This window comes from Vicugna pacos, chromosome 11 (assembly GCF_048564905.1).
Source record: "Vicugna pacos chromosome 11, VicPac4, whole genome shotgun sequence".
NCBI lineage: Eukaryota > Metazoa > Chordata > Mammalia > Artiodactyla > Camelidae > Vicugna > Vicugna pacos.
In genome coordinates, this window is record NC_132997.1 from 24,462,770 (window position 1) to 24,480,194 (window position 17,425).

Genomic DNA, 17,425 nt, shown 5'->3' on the forward strand with positions numbered 1-17,425 from the left:
GCTTCAAAACAAATTTTCCCCCTACTGCAAGCTAAAAATACGCTTCGGCGGTTGACTCATGTCCCCACTGCTGTTTGAGTAACCAGGTGGGTGCGAAGCCACCATTAAGGGGATGGCATTGTTCCCAGGCCAGTGAGCAAAGGACACAGTAGAGGGCCTGGAGTCTGCACCTTGCTGGATGCCAGCACGGTTCCCTCTAATGAGGCTGCCCATCAGAGGGACTCAGCTTCGCGGCCGGCCTCCGTGGTCTGAGGGTGCAGCGATGGGGCAGTAGCAGCTCCTGGCCACCAGAGGGCGACAAGCAGGAGCCGCCAGGACCCTCAAGGCTGAACGTCACCTGTTCCTTTCACTCAGGGTGAAATCTGACAGTGCATTTATCGTGTTTCATACAACTGTTATGAAACTTGACTAGCTAAATTTGACTTGGTTTTCATGGAACTGACCCGGACTCCGATGGAATAACCAGAGGGATTTCAAGGGATATCACTTCATTCTCCCTTCGTCTGGGGTGTGAAGGGGGTGAAACGGTCCCTCCAGTTTGAACTCAGCCCGAGTGGGTCTGGCCCGCCTTGGCATTGTACACACGGTCCAGACAAAGGTCCCCCCAGGGCTGCACGTTCGTGTGGATGCGGAACGACCTTTGGCTTTCAGATACAGCCTACGCGGAGAGCTCAGGCGGCAGGGCTCCGCTCGCTGCCTGGAGAGACGGGGTGAGCCCGTCACTCCTGTCACATGGGTCCCCGACCGGCACACGCTTTAGAGAATGCTTGCTGAAAATGCTTGAAATGAAAGGCGCTTTAATGAAGGCTTGTCTAGGATGGTTTGCAAGCAAGAAGGTTGCAAGGCACACGGAGCACCCGGCCCTCCAACTGGCTCCTTTCCTGCTGCGAATCGGAAGGAAAGTGGCCAGCAGCTTAGGCTTACGGTCCAGCACATGGAGCTAAGCAAGCCGATGGGCAGGTTTTGGGTGGCACGACCGAGTGAGGGAGGAAGACAGAGAAGAAGGAACTTACCCTCACGCCCATGAACCTGTCCCTGAGAACAATCCATGAGAGCAAGAACACAAAAGCTCTGTTGCAGCAGAACAACACGGAGGCGTCCGTGGTGTTTATTGTCTTTATTGCATGTAAGTACAGGTAGTTGGTGAGTGTCCAAAGAACACCAAAGGGTGCTGCCTTGGTAACAAACACCTTCAAAGTCAAGCCATTGTCTCCAAACAATCGACAGCATTCCCTAAAACAAGGAAAGAGAGGCAGTGTTATTATATTCTCGGGCTGAGACAGACCATGTATATTTTTCCCCCTATACCCAGTTTATTTATTTACTTTTTAGCAGATAGAGGGAGGGGTGGAGAGCCTTTTTATTTCTTCTTATTTTTAATAAACATCTTTCTATTCAAGCTTCTCAATCGACTGCTTTAGTCCATTGAACCAAGGGTTGCCCAAGGATCTGCTGCCACGGGTTCTTCCTTCTGTTCTGTTGGGGCTGGAATTGATGGTTCTAGTGGGACTGTCTGACGGAAGGAGGCCCAGTCCCATGACTAAGGGTTAGAAAGAGAAGGGACTCATCAGACCTTTTCTTCTCAGGAGACTGAATACTTGAAGAGGAATCACTGAAATATGTTTTTTTTAAAATTTGCCCCCAAGTGGAATTGTCTGTGTGGTCAGACAGCGCCAGTCATTTCCTGGCTACATGGAATACGTTTGGGCTATGATGTACGTGGTGTTAGCGATCTACACATTTCCTCCATGAGGCCACTTTAGAGTTGGCCATTTCACCGTGTGGCAGGTCCTGCCTCCAGGCTGTCTGAGGCGCCAGCACAGGAGGAGTGAGCAGATCCAAGAGCTTAGCATCTTAAGAGAGAAGGCGATGAGGAGACACCTGCAGAAGAACGTTTCCCAACGCCTCTGTTCTAGATTCTAGGGGAAGGAGCATTGCTATTTGACAGACTACTTAAGAAAAATAAAGGCAGGTTTCCCCAGGCAGAAGAAGATGGGAGAGGAGGCTGTGGGACAGAGAAGGCAGAGAGAGCATGGAGAGGGGTTGGCTCCACACACAGCTGCAGCGGCCCCAGGGAGCGGTGAGCAGAGAGCATCGTTCTGCTGCGCCCCAAGAGCCAGGCCAAGGAGCTGGACTGGTGAGCACACGCTGCCCCCACAGCCATCACCGTGCAGCCTCACGGCAGGGCCTGGTGTGGCCAATGTACCAGCGTGTGAGGACGGAGTCAGAGAGAAAAAAATGGAACTAGACTGAGCCAAACACACTAGCGTGGGGAGCAGCTGCAGCCTATGCCTCATAGCATTAAAATGCAGCAGCAAAGGGGAAAATGGAGAACAGGAGTCAAAGGGGATTTGACATGATTTGATTTTACTTTATTGGGGGTAATTAGGTTTATTTATGCATTTACTTTTGTATTTGTTTATTTATTTAATGGCGGTACTGGGGATTGAACCCAGGACCTCATGCACACGCTCTACCACTAAGCTCTACCCACTCCCCAACGATGTGATTTTAAATTTAATTTTGTTTGTTCTTTCCATCAATTTAAAATGAACTCTGCCTTTGTTCATTACCCAACTGTGGGTTACCCATAGAAGAACACTCATCGCCTTTCACTGAACTCAGTGTCTTAATGTTGCTTCTAAACTAGCAACAGGTGAAGCATTCAAATCACTAACTTTACCATGACACCAATTCAACTGGATTGATTCCATTTTGACTTTACATGCACGGAGCTTTCTTCTGACTGCAGGTTGATATTTCTGTTTGCAATGCAATTTTCACACAGTACTTCGGCTGCGTTTTCCATGGGGTTTTCTCAAGCCCCGATTCAGAGAACAGTCTTCTTTCCCTTGGGGACGGTGGCCAGGGGCGTCTTCATTCATGGCTGTGACTGTGGTGCCTACAAAGTGATGCCAGTTGCCTGAGTACGATCAACAGGAAATATAAACATTCTTTCCTGTCGTTAATGTCAATCTATTTTAACTAAACTTAGAGGTTATCCTTTTTATGGAAACGTAACACAGGGAGGACTTCCAAGTTCCCTCTATTATAAAAAAATGATTCATGTTGTGACAGGGGCCACACAAAGTCAGCTGGACCCCTCACTTCCTCTTTGAGAATCTATATTTGATTCATCCAAAGTGTGCTGGTTGTTGAAGTGGTGGGGAACAGGAGGTGTGCAGATGTGGCTGTGTGGTGACGGCCCAAACTGCTGACTTAAGTGGGAGGTGAGTGGGGATCCATCTCTGGGACCCTTTGAGGACCTAGGGTCAGAGAATTACAGACCAGGTGGGTAGATTTTGGATCTAATGAGACCAAGATGATTGGCCCCAGTGCCAGTGAGCCTAGTGTGGTTTTAAGACCAAAGACTGTGTGCTAATCCACATCAGCTGGCTTGGGTACCTGGCCTGCGCATGCCCTTGATGACAAGGGCACGTGAGAGGCATGATGAGCACAAATCCATTTCTGCCAAAGACTTCTTCTTGGTACACCAGGAACAGAGCATGGTAGATATCTCTTGACTGAATTCCACTTGGCTGACTTGACAGTCCAGTGCCCTTCACTCCTGGCGGAGTAAAGGTCTGAGGCCGGCAGGTTGCTGTTCAACACGCCCCCGCCCTACTGACTGAATCACGTGTTGGCCAAGATTTCAATGTGTCTGCTTCCAATCCTGCTTATGTCAATTGCTCTTGGTTGTTTTAAGAGTGTAATTCAATTAAATATTTCCTAAACCAATGAAATATAAGTGAGAAAAGAAAGTTGCGCTTTGCCTATGAAATCTAAGTTGAGAGTTTCAAGGAAGACTTAATGAAAGCAAGTCACTGAACTACTGCTGCTGAATTAGGTGCAAATGAAACACTGTGCAAGGGAGGGAGAACTATCAAACCTTCCAAGTTCTACACTCATATTATTTATCAAATACCTATGATTTTGATGCCTTTAAATAAACTGACTGGGGTGAGCCTGGCTTGGTGGGATTAGGATGGCTTGTCATTTATTTAAAATCAACAAGAACCTACTTACCACTTGTTACAGTCACAATTCTAGACAAGGCACTGGAGCAGATACAGACCAAGTAAACAGTCCCTCCTCTTGAAGAGATTATGGTACAGCTGGGGAGACAGGATGATTCCTCACTAGGAAGCAATGCAGGTTTCAATGAAGTTACCTATTAGATGGTGTGGAATGTAATAATGCTATGGAATTCTAATCTAGTGGAGAGAGCCAGACCGATTGGAGAAGGTCTCATAATAGGATTTTGAGTTGGACCTTGAAGGCTAGGTAGGGTTCACCCAGTTGGGGTTGTGGGAGAGATAACAGCCTTAGAGAGAAAAGAGAAGAAATTGCATCCACGACACAAGGATGAATGGCTATAAAGATGGAAATAATCTTGCAAATTAAATAGAGAATAGCCAAATTAAAAGAATTAATAGAAGAATTAGAAGATAAAGTCAAGACAATCTCGAGGTGGAAAGAGTGAGAGCAAGAGAGAGAGAGAAGGAAAGAAAAGATAAAATGAGGTCAAGCCAGAAGGTCCAATATATATTTTTAATATAAAGAGAGAGTTCTTTATTTTTTCACTCTTCCTTTTTTATTGAAGAACACGTAAGGTCCAATATTAACCTAAAAGAAACAACAGAAAGAGAACGCTGGGAAACATGAAGTGGAGTATATTCTAAAATAAATGATTCAAGAGAGTTTTTAGAATTACGGAATTTAGAATCACAGGATGAGTCTTCACAACGCAAGGGCCCATCAAGTACCAAGGAAAATGAAATAAAGAACCACGAGTAAAAGGATAAAGATAGGACTTACAGGCTCCAGAGAGAAACGAAACAGAATTGGTCAAAGGACAGGGCATCACAGTAGCATCAGCGCTCTCAACAACAAAAATGGAAGCCAGACAATAACGGCTTCTACTAAAGTTTGCAAGGAAAAATTTTTTCAAGCCAGAATTCTAAAACCAGCCAACCATCAATGGGATATGAGGGCAAAATAAAGATACCCTCAGTCAGGCAGAACTGGAGACATTGTCTCCAAGCCCCTGGAGGATCGGCTGCACAGAAACCAGGGCGGAAACCGAGGAAGAGGAAACCACAACAGCAGGGCACAGGGCTCCACCACAGGCGAGGATGCAGAGCATCCCGGGATGGGACAGTGACCAGGGAGCCACGGAGGGCTGGGGGAGGAGTCTCGTGACTGAGCAAGCACAGGGAAAGTGCTGACAGGTTTTTGAGACGGTGGAACATTTCAGGAAAAGCTGCAATCACGAATGGAAATCAAGGTAAATGAGACAAAAGAGGCGAATGCTGCTGGCAGGGGAAACGCAGGCTGTCCTCAACAGGGGAGAGCAAGTAAGTGGTGACATCTGCATGCTTATAATAAACACGATCAACCAGAAACGGGTGGCTTTAGGTTGGAGGGAACAGAGTCAAGCCAAGTGAGGATGGGTGGAGCAGAAACCAATGTATGTTTACATTTATGAAACACGGTGATGAGAGGTTAATTTAGGTAAATGGGCAGAAACACCAAAGGAAATAAATACCCACAAGAACTGGGAGTGGTCGAGAGTGAGCAGGTGTAGAGCAGGAGTTACTGTTTTTTTAAATGCTAATTCTTTTACTACCATGTGGCTTTTCCAAGGTATGTACATGCATTAAATGGCGAAAATAAAAATTGTTTAAAAACAATTGTTTAAAAAAAAAACACATGGGAGGTCAAGTTGCTGTGGTTGAAGCTGAAACATGAGTGCGCTGAGACAGCTTCAAGGGGTGCAGTTTGAAAACCACAGACACAGAGAAACCCTACCACTTACAGGTAAGGATGCTGTAGTCCAGATTAGGCGGCGCACTCAAGTTCAAGTTCAACCAGACAGTGGTGGAGCCAGACCCGCAGCCTGTGCTCACTCCTCAGTGAACACTCCCAATGACCACCCCACCCCTTTCTTCTGGGTTCTTTCCATCACCATTTAAATACGTCTAAGCCTCACCAACCTTAAAATACCTCCCAAAGCAAGAGCAAGCATGTCGGCAGCCCCTTTTCCTCTCTCTTTCAGAGCCAAGCTTTTAGAACAGTCATCTGCATTCATGCCCCTCCCCCATGACCACCTTTCTCTCTCTTCAGCTCACTCTAATCCAACGTCTCCTCCCATTACTCACCCAAACCCCTAGATCAATTGCCCATGATCTTCCAGTTGCTGAATCTAATAGGCACTTTCTGGTCTTCATCTTACTCTTGGGAGCCTCGGGCATGGTTGACTATTCCTCCACGGTTGACACCCTTCTTGGCTTCCAACTCAGCACACTCCAGCTGGTTTCCTCCCATCTCTCCACACCCTTTCAAGGCTTCCTCCACCAGGCTTCACTGGCATTTTCCCAGAGATCTCTTCTGATGGCTCCTCTTTTCACCCTGCAAACAGTCACTGAGCAATCTCATCTACTGTTATGGTTTCAAAGCCCACCGGTGACTTTCTAGTCCAGACACATCTCCTACCTGGTACCATCTGCCTCCTGGACACCCCAGACACCACAAATTCAGCCTTCCCTAGTGCAGGCAACATCTCCCAGCTCAGTCCTCAGTCAGGACAGGTACCACTATGCACATTTCTACTGGCCAGGTCCTTGGGAATCATTCTTAGCATCTCTCTTTTCTTCTTCCCATCTGATTCATCACCAAGGTCTGTAGAGTATTTCTTCTAAATATCCTACTGCAGTGACCGCTACCTGCCCCCTGCCTCTGTCCCCTCCCACTTGGACCATGGACAGAGGAACCTGAACTTCCCTCCACGGTCCAACTCAACCCGTCCCATGATGCGTGCTACAGTCAGAGAGGGCCTCCTCTTCCCTCACTTTCCCTTCGGAGGACGGCCAGGCTCCCCATAGGCTTAGCAGGTCCCTCCTGACCTGGCCCTCGCCCGTGCAGTAGTTTCATCCATCGCCATTTCTCCACCCCGACTCTGAATTTACGCCACCTTGAACTCATTTCCGTCACTTGAATCCAGTGCTCTTTCCTGCTCTGCTCTGGGCCTCAATGGATTCTCTGCTACGCAGAAACACTCTTCCTCCTTTAATTGGTTTCTTTCCATCCATTGAGAATCATTTCATAGACCCGCTTCAGTGAAGTGCCCTGGCATGTCCCCAAATGCCCTGTATGCCCTGTCATATGTGTAGGACCCTTTATTGTAACTGAATAGTTTTTTTGATTGTGGTATAGTCAGTCACAACGTGTTAGTTTCTGGTGAACAGCACAATGTCCCAGTCATGCATATATATATATATACATATATACATATATTTGTTTTCATATTCTTTTTCATTAAAGGCTATTACAAGATACTGAATAAAGTTCCCTGTGCTATATAGAAGAAATTTGTTTTTTCATCTATTTATATACATAGTGGTTAACCTTTGCAAATCTCAAACTCCCAAATTTATCCCTTCCTACCCCCTTTCCCCTGGTAACCATAAAATTGTTTAGTGTGTCTGCAAGTCTGTTTCTGTTTTGTAGATGAGTTCATTAGTGTCCTCTTTTTTCTTTTTCTTTTCTTTCTTTTTTTTAGATTCCACATATGAATGATATCGTATGGTATTTTCCCTTCTCTTTCTGGCTTCCTTCACTTAGAATGATGATCTCCAGGTGCATCCAGGAACTGCTTATTTAATCATCTGAACTCTTCACTAGAACGTAAGCTCCCACATGGTCACTATATTTTTATTTTATCTTATATCCCCAGAACTTAGCCCATAATATGTGTTAATTAATTTTTTTTACAGAATGAATGTGCTTATTCCTTTATGAAGGACCACTGGTTTTTAAACAATGATGCATAGACCACCAGTCTTAGAAATTCCAGGGGGCTTTTAAAAATACGAATTGCTCGGATTCAACTCTAGACACAGCCAATCATACAGTCCTGTGAAGGGCCTAGGATTCTGTACAGAATGGTGCAGTTTATATGAGGGTCACATTTTTGGCAACATTCCATAATTCAAAATTTACAAATCTTGATTTGTTTTCCCACAGCAACACTGTATTTCTGTTTGTCAGCTAATGTTAACACTGCCACCTGGCTTTATCGTTCTCTTGGCCTCCCAGAGTTGACACTGTGATTCTTGTTTAACTTTTAAAATCTCAAGGGAGTCACATTATTTGAAACTTTGTGCATAAATGGAACATTAGTCATAATATTTTGTGACTACAAATTTGCATTAAAATGTGACTGTGCTGTATTTAAATTTTTTTTTCCAAATGATTCTCAGGTGCAACTAAGTTTGGATCCAAAAGTTCATGCTCTCTCTTCTCACTTTATTTTTTCTAAAGAAATTCTTAAAATGTGGCAAAATCCATACAACATGTCTCCATGATGTTAGTGGTGATGACCTTTTTGGAAAGAGGGCCGAGAGACATGAAGGCATCCACAGCTCACAAAGAATCTTGTTCCCTGAGACTCCCCCCCAGGAATGGTCAAGTCCTAACCACGTCTTGGTGAGGGACCACTTAAGAAGCACAGATTGCACACGTGTCCCACTAACTAGGAATTTCACAGCCTCCTCCAGAGGAACGTGGTCCTTGTTTGGGGCTCAGCTGGTTTTGCAGGCACAACCAAACAGCAAAATTGTCTGCAAAAAGCAGCGGGAGTGCTTGCTCCTGGCTAACCTGATGGTTACAGTCAACCAGTTCTGTGTTCCATCCAGTGGTAAAGACTGAAGCAGCAAAGACAGAAAGGACCAAGAGCTTCTATTACGTATGGAGACTAGAATGCCAGCTGAAGCAGTTTGGCCGCTTAGGAAAGAGGGGGCCCCAGAATCGCTGTGCAGTTCCTCCCAATCTGAAACAACCTCTCAATGTCAGAAACCACTCCACTTGCGCTAGGGAGTTCATTCAAATATCTGCCACACAGAATAAAGCTGCTCGGAGAATCTTTGCTTACAGTAATGCACTTAACCCAGTGAGACTGGACACAAAGGTTTCCGTAGCAGGAAGACACCACAGGACCATCTGTTGCGAGATGGGAGTCCTCTCCTGTGCAGGGAGGAGGCAGACAGGCTGAAGACGGGCTCTAATGAGAACCGTCCGTGCTGAGATGGGACCAGTGGTTCAGGAAGAGACCACCTCTTGCTGCAATGAGGCACATCCCGCTGTGAAGCAGAGGGACACCGCACCCAGCACTCGGTCAACAGGTCCCAGAAAACAACAACGCTGGGCTTTTTCTATTTTGCTGCCTTTTTTGCTACTTCCACTTCAGTAAGGACTCATTCTGAGCTTCACTAAGCTGTCCAGAGTTGAACCAGGAATACATTTTTTTTTTAATGGAGGGACTGGGGATTGAACCCAGGGCCTTGTGCATGCTAAGCATGTGCTCTACCGCTGAGGTAGCTCCTCTCCCGACCAGGAATACATTTTTACAACACACGAGCCAACAGCATTTGTTTCACAGTAGAGAAAGCATGGATGATCTGGGGACCTTCTAAAAGAAGTTGAAGCTCAGACTCTGTAAGAATGGTGGGGTGATGTGGGACCCAGTGGTGCCCACCGGAGTCCTAGAACTGAGCCCCACAGCTGCATGCACCTGCTGGCCGGACGCACTTACTTCCCAGTGGGTGGTTATTTGCCTGGGGCTTTGGCGTGGGAGAAAGAGACACATTTAGCTCACATTGCCAATAACTGTTCAACAAGAGAAGAGCCTTGTTCAACAGTTGAGCCCACTTTTGCTCTCCCACCTGTGATTCTATCCATGCAGGAGAGACGACGGGCAGACATTCCAAAAATCTGACCGAATTTCCTGAAGACCTTGGGTGAGCAGCCCTCCTCTCTGTCCCGGCCCGTCTCCCAACTTTGCAATAGTAAGTCCAGGGCTCGAGACTGAGGCCTGGGACCATGACCAGGGTGGTCCCTGCTTCTGTCACAGTGAAAGGCAGAGGCATTTGGTCATTGGGCAGAATGGCAATGTTCAAAGCCCAAGCTTTGAAGGGAGTAATGCAGTGTACAGTGAGCTGTTTCATACAGCGGCCTCACAGATCCCTCCACAGACACACAACAACAGTATATGGGATAGTTGAGTTACACAATGGGGATTCCAAATGTCCTTTAGTCTAACTTTAGTCCCTTTGTCACTTATGTTAGATCTGCTGTCCAGGGCCTTTCTCAGAGGAGTGAGAGCAATAGTTTGTCCTAATGCTCTGTCTTCTAAAGTTGGCTGCAGGAATTCAGAGCTCCCATCACGGGGTCCAGCTAGGACAGTGGAGCACAGAGGCGAGGTCCCGCCTCATTAGGGATCAAGGCATTTCTCTGCACTGGGCTGAACTTGGTTCTCCTGGGCTTCAGAAGTTCAGAGACACCCCTCCACTGCTGGCCCCTTCACAGGACCACCGGCATCTCCTCCTCCAGGGCTTCCCCTTCGACCTCCAGCTCTGCAACCTGCAAACCTGTCCCCACAGTGCTCTGTGTCCAGCTCCCTCACGTCTCCCCGGAGTTTCGTAGCAGCCGTCTGCATCAGTGTCTCTTCCTGGAAGAAGCAGCCTGTGCCCCAGTCACATTTGTGCCCGTCAGGACCTAGGACAGCGCCTGACCCCAAAGTTTCTGGGGAATAGACGAGCACAACTCAGCTCCTGACATTCAGGCATGTTTGGCAGCATCAGCATGTTTATACTGCTAGGAAGTTTAGCAGGTGGATATCGTAAAACCGGACTACCCACGCTGGCGGGGATGTTAGAGACCCTTGTTCAGACGTGGGGAAGCTCGAGCCCAGAGGTGACTGAGTTCTGCCCAGGGTTGTGGAGTGAGTTAGGAGCAGGACTGGGTCTAGAGTTAGGTGCTTCCAATTCACTCCCCTACTCTCTGCACTTATGTTAGTGAATGCTTCGTGGTGGCTGATGTGCCAGGTAAAGTGGATTACCTTTACCACGGAGAGAGCAGGTACTCAGCCATGCGGCCAGCTGGACAGAGCGAGGAAACCACGCGGACCCTGCTGCGATGGTTCCTTGGCCACTTCCTGCTCAGTGATTGTGGAAGGAGCCTGTGTGGGGTGCTGAGCATAAGGGACCTGTTTCCCTGGATTTTGCAGGACTGTGTATGCGGATTTAGGGTATATTCCCTGCAACTAATTATGCAGAAGTGTGGGCAATGCTCTCTGCTGTATTCAGGAGCTGTGCCCGAACTATTTAAAACCACGGGCATAATTTGTCTTCAGAAAGAAAAATTCAGGGAAGTTATCCTAAAAGCTTCCCCTCTGGCTTTATCAATGGGTTTTTACTTTAAAAAAAACCAGCTTCCTTCAAACTGAAGAGATGTAAAGATTCGTGTAATTGAACGTCAGATGAACAGGCTACGTTTTCCTGATCTTGAACGCGGAGAAAAAGAAATGCCACAAACTCAGCAGGGGCTGAAAAATCAGGGTTTTACTAAGGAGAACAATTTTGCAAAAGTTGAAATGAAAGTTTGTTGTGTCTCAAAGACAGAAATGTTTATGGATACAGTCAATTCCATAGTGCGCCGTTTCGGAAGGAACTGATTTATATTAATGATGAAGTTTTCCAAGGTTGGCATCAGAAGACTGGTGTGTGGATGTGTGTCTGCTGATTTTTGAAGGCGGTTTTCCTTTCTGTGCCTCTCTCTCTCCCTCACACAAACAGCCAGAACTGCCTCCATCCAAATGAACATCATCAAATTCTTCAGAGTTGGACGGATTTCGTTGGCATACACCAACAGCTCTTCTAAAGATAAATTAGACTGGCCCCTAGGAACAGTCTAGATTCATACTGCTTGGCCCTGACTATTGACTGGAGACACGCACTGGGTACCCTGGAAGAAGACTCTGGTGGTTCTCTGAGATTCAAGGGTGTTCCTAGCTTAGCAAAAGCTGCAGGGGGCACCTGAGTTCCTGCTCTCATTCCCTCCCATCCTATACCCAGGCCTGCACCCCAGGAGCTGTGTTCTCAGGCACTTCCTGATGGGCCTTCCTGCTCTACCAAATTCTGGGCTGTATTCAATCATCTCAATTTCCTAACACTGCGAGTTTCACCATGCTCCTTGAGGTCGCAGGTGCGGTGCTCTGTCCTCGAACATCTGGGTAACAAAAGACTTGCCCTACACCGACGTCAGCACGGAGGCAACTGTCTTACAACCCAAAGTCAATGCAAAGGAAGGAACTGGAATTTAAGCTGGAAGTAAAAGTAAAATGATCCTCCTCAGATACTAAGCTCTCACATCCTTGGGCAGAAGTCCTGACTACACTCCAGCAGCCTTTCACTAATGCTGGGAATGCAGAGAAGCAGCAAAAAAATGTGGGCTCTTGGGCCAGACTGCCCGAATGCAAGCACTGGGTAGGAGAGTTCCCTGGGCCAGTTACCCAGCCTGTCTGTGCCTTGACTTTCATATGGAAAATGGGTATAATGGCTGTGAAATGAACTGCTTTGTGTAAGATGCTGAGATGAGTGCCTGTACAAAGTAAGCAGTCAATAAACACTAGCTCTTATTACTGTCATTTTTATATTACTACTAGCGATCTGAGGTGCAGAGAGCCCTCCTTAAGAAGGCTCCCTAGGCAACATGCCCGAGGAGAGCATGGATTTGGGTACTGGGCAGACCTGGAGCTGAAACTTCATTCTTCTGCCATTCACTGTGTGCCTTGTGTATGTGACTGAACCTCTGCGAACCTGTCTCCTCATATAAAACATGGGTGGAAGGCATAACTTTCAGGATTATTGTGCAGGTTAAGTAAGAGCACGTGAGAAACTGCAGTGTCTGGTTGGTGCTTCAGAAATATTAGTCGTCTTTCTATTAATGCAAAACTCCCTATTTTTGTGGAAGTCTAGAGCTCTTTGGAGAGCTCTGAGCGAAAACTCTTTTTATCCTGATTTATGACCTAGATTCACATACACATACATCGATGGTGGTCCTAATTCTCCTTCTTAAAACCAATTTCACACCTTTTCTATTTAGATAGACAGTCAAATATCTGGAGGTCCCTTTTCTCCAGACTAACAAGGTAACAATCTAACAAGTTTCTATCACGTCTTAGGGAACTTGATTTGGGGTCTTCTTGCAGCCATGGCTGCCACTCATCCTTGCGTCTCTTAAAACACGGCCCCACAAGACATCACCAGTAGAATCTGATCACTGCAGGAAAGGACAAAGCTGTCAACTTCTAAATTCAAATTATTGTATGCTATTACATAACTTGGATTAAATACAAATTTTCGATAGCTTCATCGTGCAAATTACCCATGCCACAATTATCACCGGTGGAAGTCCTTTTCACACACGTGGCTGGCAGGCTGCACCATCCCCTCCATCCAGCCTGCTCCTGTAATTTGCGAGTCCACGTGGGCATGTTACACTTATTCCTGTTACATTTCTTGCTGTATCTCACCCTGCTTTCTAGCCAGACAGATCTTTTTGGACCCTGGTTTTACCACACAAAACATCATTATCCCGCCTAGAGTTTGGGTCATTTACAATTTTGGCAAATGTAAACTTCCATGATTTTATCAAAGTCACTGATAAAGCTATCCAGCAGACCGAGCCCAGCGAGAGGGCCTGAGAAATCTCCCTTGGGGGTTGTCAGAGCTATTCGACATACATCTTTGGGGGCTGTTATTCTAACCCTTACGTGTCTTGCTCTCAATCCTTGTTTCTCCACTCAAGCTTCTTATAAGACGAGGTCGGGTGAAGTCCGGCTATACAGTGTCTACTCTATACTCCTGAGCTACGACTGAGGAATTCTCACCCAAAAAAGGAAAGTGGTGCTAGGTGACTCGACACATCCTTGGAGAACGTGAGCTCCTCCTAGCGGTCACCTCTGGGGTTCATGTAAAGGCGCACAAGCCACCCCTATGGTCGTCAGCCTAGCACTTGGCCTGCGGTCCGATCTTGCCCGCAAGCTGGAATCTGCGGAGTCTTTCCTTCTTGCTCGTCTCTGTCTTCTGCCCTCCTTCCTCCCAGAGCTCCTCAAAGACCACCAGCCGTAAGCCAGTGTTCTCACCTGCTACTTCTGTGGATGAGAATGTCACCACTTGGAATCAGTGATCTGGACACTTTGAGGAGCCAGGCCCACTCTCCCCCATCCTCCTCACTCTGGACCTTCACTGTCCTCTACTTTTTCCTCCTATGCTTCTGAATTCCTTAACACAGGAGACAGAAAGACAGTGAAAGACTTTCTGCCTTCCCCTCTACATTTTCCCACACTCCTCGAGCCACTCGAACAGAGCCAGGCACGCAGAAGGCACTTGAGTAACATTTGTTAAGTGTATGAATTCTATTTGAAAACTGAACCAGGGTTCCAGTTACAACTCACAGGGGTGGGGTGGTGAGGAATATTTATGTGGAACACAGAAGGGAGCAGCGGGAGGAGTGGACAGGTGTCCTGTGCAAGAACTTAGAAGTCAGACACACTGGATATGAATTCTGCCCTGATCACTTCCTAGCTGTGTGATCTTGGGAAAGTTCACTTCCCTCTCTGAGCCTCAAATCTGCCATCCATAAAAAGGGGGGTAATAATATCTATCTAAAAAAGCTACGATCAATATTTTATTAGATATTGTGTCTAAAGCTTCCTGACATGGAGTAAAATGCTCCAAAAGCTGTATCTGCTGCTGCTACTGCTCTTGATTATAATGGCCACCATCATAAGAGTGACGAGCGTGTTCTTCATAGTTCCCGGTTCTGAGGGTGACTGTTCTGTTGCTGCAGTGCCGGGGCACCACGCTTTCTGCCACCCACCAGCGTCTCTGCCGCAGAATGCCCGCACATCCTTGCTGGGGAAGAGACGTGAGGATTGAGCCTCCAGGCCCCAATTCCCTGGTAGGCTGGATTCTCCTTCCTTCAGAGATTTCTGCCCTGTCCAGCACTGCAGAATTTGGCCGTCTTCCGGTGGTGAGCCACACGATGGAATCCATTCACTCTCACGTTGTTAGGATCTGCCTCAGGAACACGTGACCCAACCAGTTTTCTCGGGCCCGCAGTGCTGTTCTGCACTCCCCTCCAGGGACGCTTCAAGTAGACCTAAGCTCACGGCTACTAATTAGCTGTGAATTGTGCAGTTGTTTGCTATTTGTGGAGAAAACAACAGCAATTAGCAGAAAATATCTGTCCTCTGAGTTTTAAGAATATTCGTTGGATAAAGCATAAGGAAAGGAGATAGTTTGTTAGAAATATTTCCTGCAAAATCAAGGCCTGGCTTCTGGTCATGTGCACTCTGGCGCGGGGCCAGCCTCCTCAATGGGAGATGGCCACGGAGTTCAGCCTCCGACAGGAGGGCCCCTGGGGAGGCTCCGTTCTAGACCGTGGGGAAGGGCTCTCCTCCAAAGTCAGATCCAGATCAAGAGCAAGGGTGGGAGAAACCAAACCTTAGGGACTGCGAATCATTGGGGTGGGTCGCCTGAACGTTTCTTTCCTCCAGAACCGAACGCAGTAGAAACTGGTGAAGGAGTCAGGGCTGTTTCTTTCCTCCGAGAGTGACGGGGAGGGGCCTTATTCTGCCCGGCCCCTCACCGCACAGGGCTGTGAGGCCAGGATCCCCTTCTGCACCCTGCACCAGGGCGAGGCATGCTTTGCGAAAGGCCAGGGAGCTTCAGCTCAGCGCAGCCGGCAGCCCCAGCCTGCCTCTCGCTCCCCGCTCCCCGGCAAGGCTGCAGTTCTGACAGTAATTTGACCCGATGCGCAACAGATGAGCGAGTGCCTGGCTGGGCCCGCACCATGCCCTGTAATCCCGAGGCCAGGTACACAGAAGTCTTCACGCCGGCTGGATGCGACTGATTCCCCGGGGCCGCCAACACAGGGCCTCGCCTCCCAAGTGCAAAGCTGAGCCATTTTGAAGGTCACCTTGGGGATGGGGGGCGGTTTGACTGCTCATCAAGGACCTGTTTCCAGTTCAAGATAAAAACCGAGCTGCCGACTTTGTTTACATACGCTTATTCTATGATGTGTGTCTAAAGATTTGATTTTAAACCACCGGTTATTTTTTTGGTGGTTGTTCTGAGGCTTTGAAAAAGTCTGCTTTAGCACCTCGTGAATTCCCTGTTTTTCCAGTGGAGGATCACAGTTGATGGCGGCTGACTTTATGTGCGTTCTCCTCTGCCAACCAGCGACAACGAGGAAGCAGAAGCCTCAGACCACGTGTACTAGCCTGCGAGGGCTGCCGTAACAAAGCCAGCTACGCGGCTGAGCCAGCAGACGCCTGTGTCCTCGCCGCTGCGGGGGCTGGAGGTCGCAGATCAAGGTGTCGGCAGGGCTGCGTCCTTCTGGGCCGGCAGACGGCCGTCTTCTCTCCTGGTCTTCACACGGTCCCCGCTTTGTGTGCGTCCGGGTCCTAATCTCCTCTCCTTATAAGACTGGATTAGGGCCCAGCCTCACGACTCAGTCACCTCTTCTAAAGGCCATGTCTCCAGAAAAACAGTCCGGTTCTGAGCTCCTGGAGGTTGGATTTCAGCACAGGAATTTCGGGGGCACACAACCCCCGTCGCACAAGTGTCCGAGAAGGCTGGCCCTTGCTTGCGGAGGTTGTGCAGATACTGGACAGAGTGGAGTCTAATTTCTTGAGTTCAAATCCTGCTCCGTTACTTCATAGACTTGGTTCCTGTAAACGTCGGCTGTGACGGTGAACATTACGTTGTTGCCACACGGGGCTCAGGAAGGGGAGAATGTCTCGGTCCTGGCGCTGTGTGATGGGGGATTGCCCTTCTCCCAGTTCCTGGAGGCACCTCTGAGCTTCTGGAACTCCAGCCATTGCTGCTGGAGGCGAAAGAGGGCAGGATGTGAGGCAGGTCACTCAGAGGACCTCTAGGAGGTGACTTAAGGCTAGAAGGATCTGAGAGCAGAGAGTAGCCATGGGTGGGGGCCTACCCCAGGGGACCTCTCCGAGGCTGGGAGCGGGTACCAGCAGAGAAGAGTCTGTGTGGAGAGGAGCAGAAACAGAGGAGCCACTCAGGGGTGCTGGCAAGGACGTCGGTGCCTCCAACAGAACTTCCAGGACTTTGTTGGGCAGATCTACAGACTGCACTAAGTCAAGGTCAGAAAGCTGTGCCTGAGTCATTTGGACTTGTAGTCCCAGGACTGAGGACCCAAAGAGAAAGCTGCCTGCTTTCCTGAGGACCCAGGGATTGAACAGGATGCCTCCTATGTGGTAGCACTTTTTAAAAAACAGTAAAAATGTGCCCCTCCTTGTGCATGACATGTCAAAAATGCTGAAGAGATAACCTTCTCCAGGCCCTTTCTCTTCAAGTTAAGCATTTTAAATTCTTCCTAAAGCTAGACTGTACAATATGGTGGGCTAGCCATATGTGGCTTTTAAAATATAAATTAATTTAAATGAAAGGAAATCAAACATTCAGTTTCTCAGTGGAACCAGCCATTTTTCAAGTGGGCAATTGTAACGGGTGCCAAGTGGGGGCCTTACTGGACGGCGTGGCTGGAACATCTCCATGGC

General features: G+C 47.9%; 1 protein-coding gene across 5 annotated transcripts in view; it reads right to left on the reverse strand.

Annotated features, from left to right (window-relative positions):
• The window catches only part of SLC35F3 (solute carrier family 35 member F3), a 230,085-nt gene that overhangs the window by 12,799 nt on the left and 199,861 nt on the right, over positions 1–17,425 (reverse strand). For 3 of the 5 annotated variants that reach the window (XR_012077239.1, XM_072970946.1, XM_072970948.1), the window contains one exon: positions 1,014–1,233. The exons of the other annotated variants lie outside the window; for them this stretch is intronic. Coding sequence is in view for 2 of the 3 variants with exons in the window: in XM_072970946.1 (XP_072827047.1) it covers positions 1,014–1,233 (220 nt within the window). In the remaining variant the exon portion in view is untranslated. The remainder of the gene's footprint in view (positions 1–1,013; positions 1,234–17,425) is intronic. 5 annotated transcript variants of the gene reach the window in all.